Here is a 16,444-nt window from a genome sequence, read left to right as displayed (position 1 = left end):
TCTGTAGGAAAGTAAGAAGGTATCCAGACACTTTTGAATGGAGTGTTGTCCCCTTGCTGATTTCAAAGCGTGTTTCATTGTCTGCACAAATCTTTCAGCTAATCTGTTGGTGGATGGATGATATGGTGCTGACGTGATGTGGTGTATCCCATTTGCCTTCATAAAATTTTGAAACTCCTGAGAGATGAACTGCGGTCCGTTGTCGCTCACAAGTTGTTCTGGAAGACCGAAACAACTAAAGAGTCCCCGTAGTTTTTAGATAGAGTGTCAACACACCCGGTCCTTACACCAGCATTCTGATGCCTGGTGACCTGGCTTACCACAGCGGTAACATTCTTGACTCTGCACAGTTTTGTGGGTAAGTTCTTGTGACACTTTTTGCACCCTAGGGGATGCACCGATGTATTGCGCCTCCCTTGTAGCCAGTTCCATGGAGACAGCAATATCAACAGCCTTCTGTAATGTAAGCTGAGCCTCTGTCAGTAGGCGCTTCCATATAGCTTCACTGTAGAGGCCACACACTAACCTGTCATGCAGGGCATCATTTAACATCTTTTTAAATTCACAGTGTTCTGCTAGCTTTTTTAAAATGCTAAAATTGTACAACTGTTTCATCTTCTTTTTGGTCTCTTTTGTGGAACCGATATCTTTCAGCAATTATCAGTGGTTTTGGGGAAAAATAGGACCCCAGGATTTCCACGGTGTCACTGTAAGATTTAGTCTCAGGCTTAACAGGGTGTAGTAAGCTGCGTAGCAGGGAGTAGGTTTTAGCCCCTACAACACTTAAGAATATTGGCACCTTCTTCGCTTCTGTAATGTCATTTGCAATAACAAAAAGCTCAAAACGCTCAGTATACACATGCCACTGCACTATATTCTCATCAAAAGGTTCTAGCGGCCCGGTCAGAGTAGCCATGATTTTTAGTTTCACTTTCACAGTCAGTGCAAACAAGCAGTTTTTTTTGTTTGTTTGTTCTTTACCTTGACTTCTACTTCCTTCTGTTACTGGAGCAGCACCGGAATCCCATCCTCCGTCGCCACTTGTTATATCCTTGGGGACAGCCGGTTTAGGAAGAAATCACTTGAGGCCAGACAGCAGACAGCTAACAAAACTACCATTTATTTACAGACACAGAGCTCGCCTAACCGGCCGAAGCTGGCTGGGCTATCCCCTAATAATCTACCTCAGTTGCCATAGGAATAAAAACCATGACAACCAAATACACAACAGAATACTTGACCATACTCCCAAATGATACAAACATATGCATACACCAGACTGAAAGCATCACTCCATGAGGTATTTTTAGCACAGTTTAGGGTTGAGAGAGTCATTAAGTTAAACTCTAATAAGCATCCATTACCTACTTTTTCTAGTTCTACTGTCAAGCATTCTTCAAAAGCAAAGTCAAAATACAGTCTTCTGAGACTACGATGGTACTGCTAGATCACCCTTTAATGGGCGCTCAATGGGTAATGTGGTCAGTATTCTGTTCCTTCCCCTCCTTGAGAACACGTACATCACTTCTATGACATGCCTGATATTAATGACCTATGGAGAGGGAATCTTTTATGACCTAAGAAAAAATCACTTTTACATGAGAGATCCTGCAAAGCAGTGTAGTACACTGCTATTACAGTCAATGTGTGTTTGAGTAGTTTATTTGGACGCTTGACACATGATCCCAATTTTAACTGGATGGACTACCAGTGAAATGCAAGTAATTTGTTGGGTACCAGTGTGCAGAAAGAGGAAACGAGTATTCTACAATCCTTACTGCATATCCTTATTTAATACATATGTAGAAGATTATTTTCATTGGCATGCCTGGTTTCTCTTGTCTGAAATTTAAATAAATAAATGAAGACTTGGAAATATAATGTGGAAAACAAAATTAATAAAATAATATATTTGTCCTATTAATTGATTTGATATAAAAACAGTAAGATCCTGTTTTTATTATTAAAATCAACATTAAATTATGTCTGAAATGTAAAATGCTGAACACAGTTAATTTTAAGAGTTTAGCGCACATTTCTTAAATGGGCAAATATTTCTGATCACAAGTATTATTAATCAACTTTAAATAGCAAAATTGCATTAACCACTCACCTGTTTCTCTTCCTTAATGTGTGCATTTTCTTCACTGAGCTTTTTATTAATCTCTGTTTCCTTAACAAAATATAAAATGAACATTAAGTAATGTATGAAAATATTATGCAACAATCTTTAATGTAATTTTATTAAAGAAAATATATTAATATTAAACTGATTTTTCATCCTTATCAAGAGCTATTTAATGAAATTTAGTACTTGAAAGAAATTTGATCTTACAAATAATAAAATCTTACATTTATAATGTTAGTTTCCTAGAAAAAATGTAGTATTTAAAATCAAATAATTGTCATTAAATATATTCAGTTCTCAAAAAGGTATAGCAACATGTATGCATCACTTGGAAATCATTATAGCTCTGTTTTTTAAAAGAGCAATAGGAAACATTAGGCAACAAATGTTAAGAGCTTCTTGAATACCATTCTGATTTTTTGTTGTAGTTCTTGTAACTGCTGTTCCTTTGCTGTAAGATTGATGTTTTCTTCTCCCACCCTGTACTGACATGTGACCTTGGACCTTATCAAGTCTGTAGTTACTTTCTTCAGTTCCTTAACACAGGAAACATGCATAAATAGTTCATCCAGTATCAGCATTGCAACTCAAAACAGAGAAATCTTTACACTATCCTGACTCGTGCCCTTTCTTTAAAAAAGTACAGAAACACCAAAATAAATGAAGTTAAGTAATATGCATTAAATTAATAGTAATGACTGTTTACGTTTAAACTATCAGTGTAAAAAAAAAAAAGCATCAAGTCATCTACCAAGAGCGGTTGTATAAATATTGCTACTGTCTCTCCCTATTACAAAAGTACTAGAGTTACATTATAGTTGATGATGTTAGGGAACTCCTGGGCCAAGCCGTACAACAGGAGTAAAGTACCCATTAGTACATCAATGACAACTTCTGTGTACTCCTGGGATATAGCAGAAAAAAAGGAAGAGCAGTGGATATCTGGCAAAAACAGGAACTGACCATAAATTTTTGGGATCTTTGCTTTCTCTGTAACATTAATTACTTAATCTCAAGAGAACACTAAATTAATTTAATATTAGATACCTTTACAACATGATTTCCCATTTAAAATACGCCTTTGATTTTATAGCCTTTATAATCTTTTAAATGTCCTGCACTTTTAAAAAAAACATTATCTGTTTTCTAACTAGTTTATCCAAAGCGTCTAGTGCAGCAAATAAACAGCAAATGCTTTGATCTAATTAAATTACAACTTATAGTTCCTGGACTCATAAATATTGTGCCCTTTTCTCCCCCAACCCTCCTTTTCTGGTGCAAGGTAGTCTGTTTAATATCGCTCTCTCCTTGAGCACTCTGACGTTTACTCAGACAAACAGCAGAGGTTATGAATGCTGTTCACAGATAGTATCAAGAATTCTTCATGATGCCATAGTTGTGAACCAAGCATTCAGAATGGTAATAGTTTTATCTAGCAACTATGTTTGGTCTGTTTAACTTTTCTCTACAAAACTGGAATTCCATCTTATCACAGAAACAATGGTTTAACTGTTCTGGACAAAATCATATACCAGTGCAAAAGAAAAACTGAAGATTATTTTGCATGTGAAAATCATGAATATAGAGTTATATGAAAGAATGAGTATAGCTACTACTATCAGTTCATTTTTATAAACAATTTGTTTTCAATACTCTAGTCATAAGTGAATTTACAGTGCTGTTACATAGACAAAGTATAATTGTTTGTTTAATTGGATTACTGTAAAGAGAATAGTATTATTTTAGATATGTGATATTTTGTAATCTGAAAATCCAATTAGGAAATTTCAGTCTTTTCATACAAAAAATAGATAATACTCATTATGTTAGTTTTTACTGAAAGTGTCTATACAACACGCAACAAACTATATTTTCAAAATTAAATGTAAGAGGGGGTGAGAGGTTTGACTTTGTGGAAGTGGGTACTATGCTAATTTTTTGAATGCACTATCTGTATGGGAGACAGTTATTAGATTCTGTGTACTATAAAGCCCAATGGATAAGCAAGTGCAAATACTGTCTATGGCTCTGATACTGCATGCTTTCTAAAACTCAGGATTTACTGCCATGCACAAGAAAAATCCTACAAAGTAGTCAGTCTGGTCCTTACTTCTTATCTTGCACTGTTTAAAAACAAAAAACAAAAAAAACCTATTATGCACATTTATATTGTGGCCATGGAGGTTAGGTAGAAGAGTGGGAGATCTAGCTGAGGAAGATATATATTCATGTATATTTTCTTTTGTACCAATATCGCAAATCTGGTAATCTATCTGACCACGTGGCTAGAGAAAATGCTAACAATCAGATCTAGAGACAAACCCGCCCACCAAGGGCAAGTGGAGAACTTTCTTTGGTGAGTGCAGGGGCCTAGGCCATTGCTTTATGAAGAATTTTAAGTTTTGAAATAAAAATAATTAAGTTTCTAGCCTTTATGACTACAAAGGTAACGTTCCAAATATGAACCAAATGTAACGTTTTCATCCAAACAATCAACTGTAAGCACCGGAGAATTATAGGTTGTAAAAAATAGCCAGCATGGGTTTGTCAAGAATAAATCAGACCAAACCAACTCAATTTCCTTTTTGGACAGGCTTCCTGGCCTAATGGATGAGGGGAAGAAGTAGATGCGATATATCTTGATTTTATTAAGGCTTTTCATTAGCAAATTAGGGAAATGTGGTTTAGAGAAATTACTATTAGGTGTGTACACAACTGGTTAAAAGACCATACTTAAAGAGTAGTTATCAAAGGTTTATTGTCAAATTGGGATGGTGGGGTCCTGCAGGAGTCAGTCCTGGGTCCAGTTCCATTCAATATTTTCATTAATGACTTGGATAATGGAGTGCAGAGTATGCTTATAAAATGTGCAGATGACACCAAGCTGGGAGAGGTTACAAGTACTTTGGGGAACAGGATTAGCATTCAAAACAACCTTGACAAATTGGAGAATTGGTCTTAAATCAACAAGATGAAATTCAATAAAGACTAGTGCAAAGTACTACACTTAGGAAGGAAAAATCAAACACTCAACTACAAAATGGGAAATAACTGGCTAGGTGGTAGTAGATCTGAGTATTATAATGGATCACAAATTGAATGTGAGTCAGCACTGTGATGCAGTTGTGAAAAAGGCTAATATTCTGGAGTGTATTACTAGGAATGTCATATGTTAGACATGAGTGGCATGTGTCCTCCTCTACTCAGTACTGCTGAGCCTTCAGCTGGAGAACTGTATCCAATTTTGGGTACTGCACTTTAAGAAAAAGATCTGAATAAATTGAAGACAGTTCAGAGAAGAGCAAACAAAAATGATAAATTTAAATAAAACCCTCAGCTATGAAGAAAGGTTAAAAAAAAACTGGGCATGTTTAGTCTTGAGAAAAGAAGACTGAAGGGAACCCGATGATACTCTTGAAATATATTAACAACTGTTACAAAGAGGACAATGATCAATTGTTTTCCATCTCTACTAAAGTAGAACAAGAAGTAATGGCTTTATTCTGCAGCAAGGAAGATTTAGGTTAGATATTAGGAAAAACTTTCTAACTATAAGGGTAGTTAAGGAAGGCTTCCAAAGGAGATTGTGGAATCCTCATGATTGGAGATTTTTAAGCATAGGCTAGACAAACACCTGTCAGGAATGGTCTCAGTTTACTTGGTCCTGCTTCAGCCCAGGGGGCTGGATTTGACATCTCGAGATCCCTTCCAGTCCTACATTTCTATGATTCCTAAGTCTACTGTATCTAAGCTCCAGTGTTTCAGCTGCTTCTTCTAACTTTCTTAGAGGTTTCTACCATACATATCAAGACACTGGTTGGTTTCAGGACTGCTATTGAGAACCCTGTAACCAAAGTGAACCTGACACAGAATTACGTCAATTTCATTCTAGTGCTGCGTGGGAAAGTTAAGAGATGCAGCTGAGGTACTGGACCCTTTGAACTGGCTGGTGGCCCTCTCCCCAATCTTTTGTGTTGTCTCCACTATCTTCTCTGGTAAATTTTTCAAGCCTTGCTCAGTATAATTTTTAAGGGTTTGTTTCTTTCGGCTGTTATCTTTGCCAAGTTTCCATTTAAGCATTTCATAAATAATCATCATCAAATGCTTGAAATGAAACCTGCCAAATGTAATATCTAAAAACAAATATCTTAAAATACAAAATATTGAGAATGAAACCTATGCCACAGTCCTCTTAAGACAAACTGACAAGTCTGCAGTTGAAAGGAGTCCAGGTCAGGAGAAGGCTATTTCCTCCCGCAAGCAGTAGAACTAGTCATCTTAAGACATTCACAATGTCCCAAGGTCAGTTCTAAAAATTTTGATATTCAAACATATATAGTCTGTCTAAAAACCAGTTAGATTCACTTTGCTTGGGGCAGATACACTTGTGCCAGTCTAAACTAGGAGACACTGCAGTTGCATATTGGAGAGCTCCAATCTGATGTCCTGGATCTGTATATGCCATTCTCTTAATTTTGGAGATGTAACTTACTTTTATGGCTATAAGTACAAGATAAATGATATTATCCAGCTTCATACTCCTATCAGTAGCAACTCTATGAGAGCAATTACTCTTGATCTGGAGCTAAACTTCCTAATGGCTGTGAAAATGGCTGACAGCCCACTGAGAGTAGAGCACACAGAGTAGTAAATTTATTCCTGCTCCAGCACTGAGGCTGGTTCAGGGACTAAGGGGGACAGGCAGCTTGTATCCCTCAGAACCTGGAGCCGTCACGGGCAAGATCAGCCCAGCGCTAGTTAGGTCAGCCGTGTCAGTTGTACCCTGGATATAAGGACCCTTTTGGGCCTTGCAGCTATTGGTAACAGCCAGGATGTAGGAGACACCCCTTCTCAATCCCAGCTTGTTCTAAACATGCTTCAGTGTGATGGGGGTTCCTGCCTGCTTCATGTTTTCTGCAGATGCACCCTACACTATCCTGGAGCTACTCTACAAAGGGCCTCACTTTGTGATCACTTTGCACTGGCTAGGCTGGCATGAACTGACCATGAGCAAAATGAATCAGGCCCAGAACATTTGTGATTTAGTCCTGGCACCACTTTCAACATGACCCGTATTTCCAGTCTGTAGTCAGAACTGAGAAGCCCCCTACACAATTGTAAAGCAGCAATGCAGTGTAAACCACTGTACAACCTGCTTGCTCACCATAAATGGTGCACAAGCAATCAAGCTGCTAAATGGCAGCGCTGATCAAAAATTGGATGTAATTTTTGCAACATTTTTATTGAAAATTCTTTTTTTTAACAGCATTTCAAAATTTTGATGAAATGTCAAAATTAGAAATTGTGATGAATGCTCCAAAGTTGTCTAGAAACATAATTATCAAGAAAACAGCCTCTTAAAGGTTTGGCTAAAAAGCATCAAACACCGAATAACTTCCTGAGGCTTTTTGGGAGCGGGAAGATTTTTTAAAAAGTAACAAAAGAACTCAGGCACGAATTTCAGTATATTTCTCTCAGAACAGAAATTTCTTATATCCACAGCTTTGACACACCACATTCTATGGCTAGTGTGAATTTTCCAAATCCTTTTTATTTAGGAACTCCGCTTACCCTCTTAATTATTTTATATGCTGTTCTTTACTTATCAAACTGTTTAAAAAATAGGTAAACATCCTGCCTTTATTGTAGTATTTGGCGCTTCCATCACTCTGTTCAAGAGGGTGATGAGGCCCCTACTTGAACAATAACAGGCAGGGAGTTAACTTGCAGTGTAATTCTCCCACTAGTGTTCAGTGTGGAAGCACTTGAAGAGTGAAGGTTCAATTAGACATTTACAAGAAAGCCAGGATACAAGAAAGCATGCTGTGGTAGTCAAAGGAGGAAAGGAGACTTTTCTTTCTTTGTATAAAAATAGTTTCTTTTAATTTATACCCCTAAACCTCAAGAATAAATCCTGGAGGTAAAAAAATCTTAGTGAAAGATTGTGTTTCTGGATGCGGTGTACAATTTTCTTGCCCTCAAATATGGAAAAGTCCTAATAATTATTTCATAAAATTGTTCTGGGTTTTTCCCTTTAACCAAAATAACTAATCCATGAAGTCTCAATCTGGAATTAGTGCAGGATCAGACCCCAGTTCCAGTGTAGCGTCTCAATTACGCAAAAGCCAGTTTTCATGGACTCCATACAATTTTTGATCCTGCCTGAGAATGTGAACCATTCTACATAGATGACAATTCATTTCTCAAAGATTAACATTTCTGTGGTCAAAGGGCACCATATAGTTATATTTGTTCTGAAGAGGAAAGTTGTTTTATCTGCAACGCACTGTTGAGATTAACCATTTTAAAACAAATCCCCCATTTTAGTTTTGTTTTTCAAAACAATTTACTTTTGGGGGAGTGGATATTTGGTGTAATGCTATTATTTGAATAATGTATTTGCACTAAAGAAGGATTTTCTAAAAGCTCTAAAACCTCTTCATGATTTGAACACCTTTTTGAGTAATTTCACAATGTTGTGCTTTATCATTAAGTTTCTAAGTATGATTTTAACAATAGACAGAGCTCTGATCTTTTGAATCAAACAGTCATTTTGGAACTTGGTGGTTTTGAATATGCATGGTGTGCCTTATTCTCTAGTATGCAACTAAAAATAAATTAGATTTAATTCGTGATTTATCTTTGCTGTTATTAAAACTGTAAGCAGAAAATAAATGTCTGCAATAGGCAACAAGCTTGAGATTGAAAGAAACAGATGAAAAAGGGTCTTAATTAATTAAATTGTCTATCTCAGGATATAATCGATTTCTGGACCAGATTTTTAAAGGCATCATACCCCAATGAACCTCAACAATGATAAGCTGTGTGTTCTATTAAAAACTGAAAAACAATACTAGGTGCAGGCAGAATTTTAAAGTATTGCTGTACTCATCAACCTCACTTTTCAAAAATGAAAGTCACAGCAAGTAAATGTCCAATTTTCATCAGTTTAAAACAAACTTAAATGATAACTGAATCCTTCTCCTAAAACAACTAATTTTTTCTGTTGCAAGTCGTAGTCTCAAGACTCATGAACAGGTAGTTTCATGTAGCAGCAGCAGGAGCAGGACCACAAAGTCATCTGTCTGAAGATTTCAGAGCGACAGAAACCCAAAGGAGATTGAGAGTGGAGCAGTGAACTGGTTCTCTTTCAAGCTTTCTGGGAGCCTGATGATCAAGGCGAAAACATTGTTGGACCTCCCTTCAAATAAATGGAAGTGGGGAGGAGGGGTCAAGAACAAGGTGGGATTATGGACAGAGAATGAAATTACATGACCATTGCAGGGGTTGCCTTTGCTTTTCTCCCATTACCTTTTAATTGGCTGCTTGAAAGGAAGAGAGACCTACCCATCCTGACATGCATATTAACCCTTTTAGCTTGCCTCTCTCACCTGCTTAGGAGAAAGGGCAAATCCAAAGAGATGTCTGGCAACTACTATAGTTCTGCATGTGTGAGGGACAGGAAGGAGCTCAGTGGTAGGGTAGCCTCACTGTCCACACACCTTCTGCCCCCTATTCACACCGGTCACATTTGTCCCAAAGTTCTCCATTTATTTTAGTGATTCTACAATGGTTTTTTTTCTCCCAGGCTACCAGATTTCTTTTATAGGCATAGGTGCTCTTTTGCCCAATCCCTATATGCCAAGGGTTCTCAACCTTTTTTTCCTCTGAGGCCTCAGCAACATGCTATTAAAAACTCCATGGCCCACTTGTGCCCAAGTGTAGCGTCACAGTTTTCTGCATATAAAAGCCAGGGCCAGCATTAAGGGGTAGCAAGCAGGGCAATTGTCTGGGGCTCCAGACCCCAGTGAAGCTACATTGCTCAGGCTTTGGCTGCAGCCCCAGGGGTTTCAGTCCCATGCGGTGGGATGTCTACCCTGGGCCCGGCGAGTCTAATGCTGGCCCTGCTTGGTGGAAATCTTCTCAAGGCCCCCCAGGGGGCCCCAGACTCCTGGGTGAGAACCACTGCCATATGCTATCTCAATGGTTTTCAACCGGGAAGGGGGGGCACAGAGTATATCTAAGGGGTCCAGGAAAGGCTGTCATTAACCACAGAACAGTGGGATGGAAGAGGCAATGGCAACAAAGCAAAGGAGAAAGCCATGCTGCCAGTTATTGGCAAAGAAGAAATTGGGATGAGTGAAGATCAATGACTGTTCCTATGTGCCAGGAACTCCACAAAGCTGCCCAACATTTGATGAGGTTTCCTCTCACTTTTTTTTTTTTTTTTTTTTTTTTTTTTACTATACACACACAGGAACGGGAGCATATAATATTAACATAATACCTACCTCTTACATAGTGTTTTTCATCCGCAGATCTCAAAGCATTTTATAAAGGAGGTCAGTAGCATTATCCTCATTTTACAGATGGGGAACTGAGACACAGAGAGGGACGTGACTGCCCAAGGTGACCCAGCAAAGCAGTGGAAGAGCCAGGAACTGAACCCAGGTATCCTGAGAGCCAATCCTAGCCACTCAGCCATTATGAAAAATAGCGCTACAATTTGTATGTTATTGTTCTTACTACTTCTACTGAAGCTCCTCAAACAAGCCCAAACATCTGGAAAATACATACTGTACTTACCTCCTTTAGATTATCTATTTCAGACTCTCTTCTTTTATTCACTGATGCCAGTTTCTTATTAAGTTGTAGTGCTTCCAGCACTTCAATGAAAAAAAAATCAAATACATCCTCAAAACATGCCTTCAAATTAAAATTCCATGTGGTTATATACACTGTAGTGTATACACGACTTCATTAACAAACTCTGTGAAAAAGGAGCTAAGGTTGCAAGTGTCTCAATTACTTAGTTTTACTGTAGTAATGCCTAAAATACTCAGTTAGGATCAGGCTGATTTATACTACCCTGGTACAGTTCAAACCTTTAGATTTTTACAAAGGGATAGCATTTTTGTCAGAAAAGTGTAATATTATTGTGGATATTAGCTGGATTTTACCTTCATTAATTTTCAACCTTAACATTTTAAACAATGATATTGTTTGTGCTTTTCTGTTACTTTTAATTATCACCAAAAGTTTAAATCAGGTTATCTATAAGGTGAGGAGGAAGGCTGTACAGAAGTTATGAGACCCATCAAAATGAGGCTTCCCTTCCACAGATTTTAGCAAATCCATAGGATCTGTAGGGGCAATTATACCTATATGGAATATGAGAGGTAATGGACAGTAGAAAGGTAATAGAGGAGACATAAAATCTACTTCTATCTACATTGAAAACTGTGAGTGAAATCCTGGCCCTATTGAGGTCAATGAAAGTTCTGCCATTGACTTCAATGGAGCCAGAATTTCACTTTACAAGTGTTTAAAATACTACATGTCCCCCAGTCTCTGTATTTCTTAGTCTCCTCTATCCCTATCCATGCATCTTGATCTCCTATACTTTCTCTTCATCCCTTATTCCATGCTCTGCCCTTCATGTTTTCCCTTCATGCATTCTCTTTTTACCTCTCCAACTGCTCCCATTCCAAAATTGAGTAGCACAGGTCTGTGCCATCCAGTTCCTATTCCTTTTTAATTGTTTTCCCCAAAATTCCTAGAAATATTCTACTCGGGCATTTACAGCTTGTCAATTTCAGGTGGAATGTTTGAAAGTTGGGCTTACAATATAATCAGGCTTACAATAGCCTCAGTAACAGTATTATGAGAGAGATTTTCAAATTAAATGTGCGTTACAAAATGTAACACACTTCTTTAAATGTCCCAAGACAACTTTCCAATACATAAAATATCATAGGTGAAATTCTGTCCAACTGAAGTCTGTGAGAAAACTCCCATTGACTTCAGTGGAGCCAGGATTTCACCTTCATGGTTTTAAAGCCTGGTAGATTGAAACCAATAACAACAATAAATAAAGCCAGAGTTAAAATTGCTGGATCCCATTAGAAAGAGGGGCATCTCTACTATACAACTACACAAAGCACCAATTTTTAACTTCAACATTTTCAAAATCTACAAATTGTTTTCATAAACACTATTTTTAATCCCAGGAAATCAGTAGAAATTAGAGGTTTATTTAATGTATGGATTCCTGTGACTTTTCCATTGACTGTAGATTCATATTCAGAATTTACAAGCGATTTACATGCTTAATATGGCTGTTATATACCACAGTATAAAATTAATTTTCTCTTCAATAAGAGATACACTGTAGTTACCAAAGCAGTTTCTCCTCCCTTGGTTTTCACACCTCAACTGCTAGAAGAGGGCCTCATCCTCCCTGATTGAACTAACCTCGTTATTTCTAGCCTGCTTCTTGCTTGCATATATATACACCTGCCCCTGGATATTTCCACTACATGCATCCGACGAAGTGGGTATTCACCCACAAAAGCTCATGCTCCAATACGTCTGTTAGTCTATAAGGTGCCACAGGACTCTTTGCTGCTTTTACAGATCCGGACTAACACGGCTACCCCTCTGATACTTGACTGTAGTTACTATAGTGAATAGCTCATTTTCTTTTTGAACAGAAGCACTTGTATTGTGTTATGTTTAATCTTTTCCAGCTGTTTACTTTGCAAATACTTTGCAAAATAAAATGTATATATATTCCAAATTATGTAAATACAGAAAGCTAATGTATTTTTCCACAAAAATTGCAAAAAAACATTTTCTGCATAGGACAAACAGTAAACAGGAATTTTCCATGATAAATAAAAAGAAAGAACAGCAATGTTTTCTTTTGTTTTAAATATTAATCACAACTGTATTTCAAAAGATATGAGCATGAGGAATAACCCCAGTCATTAAAATGCCAAGAATGTTCACAGAACAGGCCACCAATTTACTCTTACCTAAATATAGAAAGCTAGCTAGTTTAAGGTTTAGAAAAAATACTTAACTTCACTTAGACAAGCCTTTTTTGGCATATAATGCTTGGATTTTTCCCTTTCTCTTTTATAACTAATATTTATTTATATTCCATAGGTGTATTTACATATACAGACTGAATGTTGCATGCAGCCAAAAAGGATATACAAAATACTAAAAATACATATCCAAGTCAGGGTTGTGTACATGAAAAGGTGTGGTCACATATAAATTCATGACATGCATATAACGGGGGGTTTTCTACACAAGTTCTGTGAGTGGAAAATTGCACATACTTTTAAATATTTGAGCTATAGGTTTTAATTTTAGTATTATTTTATGGAAGAAAATCATATTTGGTACAAAACTGTTATACATAAGTGAGCACACAGATACTTGGTGCAATTTTGTCATATACCAACAGATTCACAAATAGCTTTGTAGAATTTAAGCACAGAGATGGGAATGAGTTTTTGGTACAGACTTGTTATACTTGAGTAGCTATTTATGCAGAATTTTTTTTAAAAAAAAAGTGCTAGATGATGATCATGTAGTTCTATTTATTTTTCCTGTTTTATTTTCTATTTCTGTACCTATTTAATTTAAAACAATATGAATCAGAGTTGGAGACTGTCAGCTGAGATTGTTGATGGCTGGAAGGTGACAGCAAACTCCTCATCCCCCCAAGAAGGGAAAAGAGTAGTCTGGCTTCCCAATTATACTAAGGGATAGATTCTATGAGGTGCTGATGAGGTTTCCTGAAAGGTGCTGAATGACTTCAACTCTCAGGGTGGAATTTGGCCCCACTGAAATCAAAGGCAAAACCCTCACTGATTCCAGTGAGGCCTGGCTTTCACCCTCAGTAATGTCAATCACAGGTAAGGGCACTCAGCACTCTGCAAGATAACTCAGCTCTTTGTAGGACTGAAGTCTATGGTCTTTGCTCACTGGGACACAGGAAGCACCCATGAAACAGATAACTAGAGGCAGTGGATATAGGTACAGGGTTCAGAAATTCTTCTTCCTCTTTTCCATCACAGAAACTCATCAGTTCCACCTGAGTAGGGTCCGCTAATGCCATGGAGAAGACAGGATTAACCTCTAAATGTGAAAATACTCATTAAAGGAAAAAAAACACTACAAAAATAACTACTGTAGGACTACATTTAAGAAAGATTTACCATTTTGCTCTAATTTCTCATGAGCCCCTTTTATCATTCCAAATTGACATGTGATAGTAGCATAGCATTTCTCAACTTCATTCAGTTTCTTATGATGTTCCTCCTTTGCCATTATGTGCAATTGTAGCTTTTGATCCTGTTGAAAACAGGAATCAAGAATTAGTTTAATGAGCAATTCTAGCAATTATAAATGTGCTCAAACTTTCAACTATTATCAGACTGATAAATCAAAGCATTATACTCAACCAACAATATTCTGAATCAAATGGAACTGCAAAGAAATTTAAAGAAGAATATACTTTAATTATCTAAATAAAATAATTGCAATATATTATTTGCTAAAAACAAAAGCTCACCATTTACTACTAAACAGTAGCTAGGGATTTTAAAAAAGTTTCTGTATTCTAAAGGAAGCATCTAAAATGTAGATCACTTCTCAAAAACAAAAGTTAGGCTCTAACAGCTTAAAAATATTGGTACACAAATGCAAATCAGTATCAGATTCATGGACAATTATGGAATAAAGTCATTCATAGGGGAAGTTTCTTTCTAACCACTTCCAATCAATGGTTGTTTTATGCCCTGAAAGATGAGAGTTTACATCCCTTACACATTTTTAACTCAAATAATCTAACTGTGGATTTTCTAATTACCCATGTGATTTTATTTGTTTTAATCCTACTAAACTCTTGAATGAGTGATATCTTGTGTCAATAAATTCCACAGGTTAATTGTTGTGTCAAATACATTTCCTTTTATCAGTGTTATGTCTATTGTTTCTTTGGTTATTATGTTATAGGAAAGGGTAAATAGGAGTTCAGGATTTGCCTTTTATATACCATTCGAGAGAAAAAGAGAGCTCACGTATTCATTTCCTTACAGTAATAACCTTTTTCAGTCAACTTTCATATGAAATTCTTTCCAGTGCTCTAATAATTTTCATCTTTTTTTAAACGAAACAAAGTGAGTGAGGTAATCCTTTACTTGACAAACTTCTGTTTGTAAACAAGACAAGCTTTCGAGCTATACAGAGCTCTTCTTCAGGTCTGGGAAAAGTACTCAGCATGTCACAGACAAATACAAGGTGGAAAAGATTGTTTGCATAAATAGTTACACTGAATATAAGCTTCACAACTTTGCTAGACAATAAAAATCATGGTCTTAATAATGAAACTGGATTTATGGCTTATTACAACATTTGTAACCCACTAGCTCCTTCCCCGCCTCACACACACCTTTTAGTCCTATGGCTGCAGAGGTGTTAACAGCCCATTTTATCTTGAACGGTCTCTTATAACACTACGTGTTAACTACTTATGCTAAACAATCTGGTCCACCTCGTATTTAGCTGTGACATTTAGCTGAAGAGCTCTGAGTAGCTCAAAAGCTTTACTCTTTCACCAACAGAAGTCGGTACAATAAAAAGATATTACCTCACCCACCTTGCCTTTCTAATATCCTGGAACCAACACAGCTACAACACTGAAAACATCTTTTTTTCTGTGACATGGTGGCTAGAAATGAACAGTATTCCAGGTGACATCAATGCAGTTGTAAAACTACTTTTTATCCTGTTCATTACTTTAGGTTTGAGTCTCTTTTCTGGTTTGTTTTGTTGTGGTTTTGGTTTTTCTGTTGTTTTTTGTTAGGTTATTTTTTTAAAAAAAATTTTAAGTGTGCTAAATTTTCCTTTAATTTCATTTAAAAATACAGAGGCAAACTCATCCCTGCGTAATTCCATTGATTTACTTGGACATACATTGCATTTGTTAAGCTGCTAGCGAATAAAACAGAAATCAAACAGTTTGGGCCAAATTCATTCCTGTATGTAACTTCAATGGAGCTACATAGGGATGAATTTGGCCCAACTTGCTTGACTTCTGTGGTGCTCCCTTCTTGTGGGCTAACAAATGCAATATATGTCCAAGCATCAGAAGGTAATAAAATTTGATGGTAATCAAAAGAAATGGCCAGTATAAGACTAGCATAATAGGATATATAGAATACAATTTTTTCATGTTGTATGAAATAATAAAATTAAACACAATACAGCAAATTGAAAGTTGTAATGGAAGCACAGATAAAGAAACAGCAACAACTTATACAATCACTTCCAGCTATTCAGCCTATGAATTTTCATATAATTCTTCTCTCTTTTCCAACCCTTTACTTATGTTAGCACAGAAAAAAACATCCAAATAACTGCATTTAAGTAATGCTAGGGATGTGAATGAAACCAACAAAAATAAGAAAAGAAAGTTAATGATGACACTTGATTATTACCTTTTCTTCTGACAGTAGT

The 16,444-nt window shown here is 36.7% G+C and overlaps 1 protein-coding gene across 1 annotated transcript in view; it reads right to left on the bottom strand.

Annotated features, from left to right (window-relative positions):
* The window catches only part of CCDC73 (coiled-coil domain containing 73), a 153,524-nt gene that overhangs the window by 40,018 nt on the left and 97,062 nt on the right, over window positions 1–16,444 (bottom strand). The window contains exons 8-11 of the mRNA XM_050955037.1: window positions 14,143–14,278; window positions 10,715–10,794; window positions 2,536–2,664; window positions 2,114–2,173 (exon numbers count right to left, since the gene is read on the bottom strand). Of these exons, the coding sequence (XP_050810994.1) occupies window positions 2,114–2,173; window positions 2,536–2,664; window positions 10,715–10,794; window positions 14,143–14,278 (405 nt within the window). The remainder of the gene's footprint in view (window positions 1–2,113; window positions 2,174–2,535; window positions 2,665–10,714; window positions 10,795–14,142; window positions 14,279–16,444) is intronic.

This window comes from Gopherus flavomarginatus, chromosome 5, assembly GCF_025201925.1.
Source record: "Gopherus flavomarginatus isolate rGopFla2 chromosome 5, rGopFla2.mat.asm, whole genome shotgun sequence".
Taxonomy (NCBI): domain Eukaryota; kingdom Metazoa; phylum Chordata; order Testudines; family Testudinidae; genus Gopherus; species Gopherus flavomarginatus.
The sequence above is the reverse complement of the archived record's forward strand: the minus strand, read 5'-3'. Positions and strand labels throughout refer to the sequence as shown.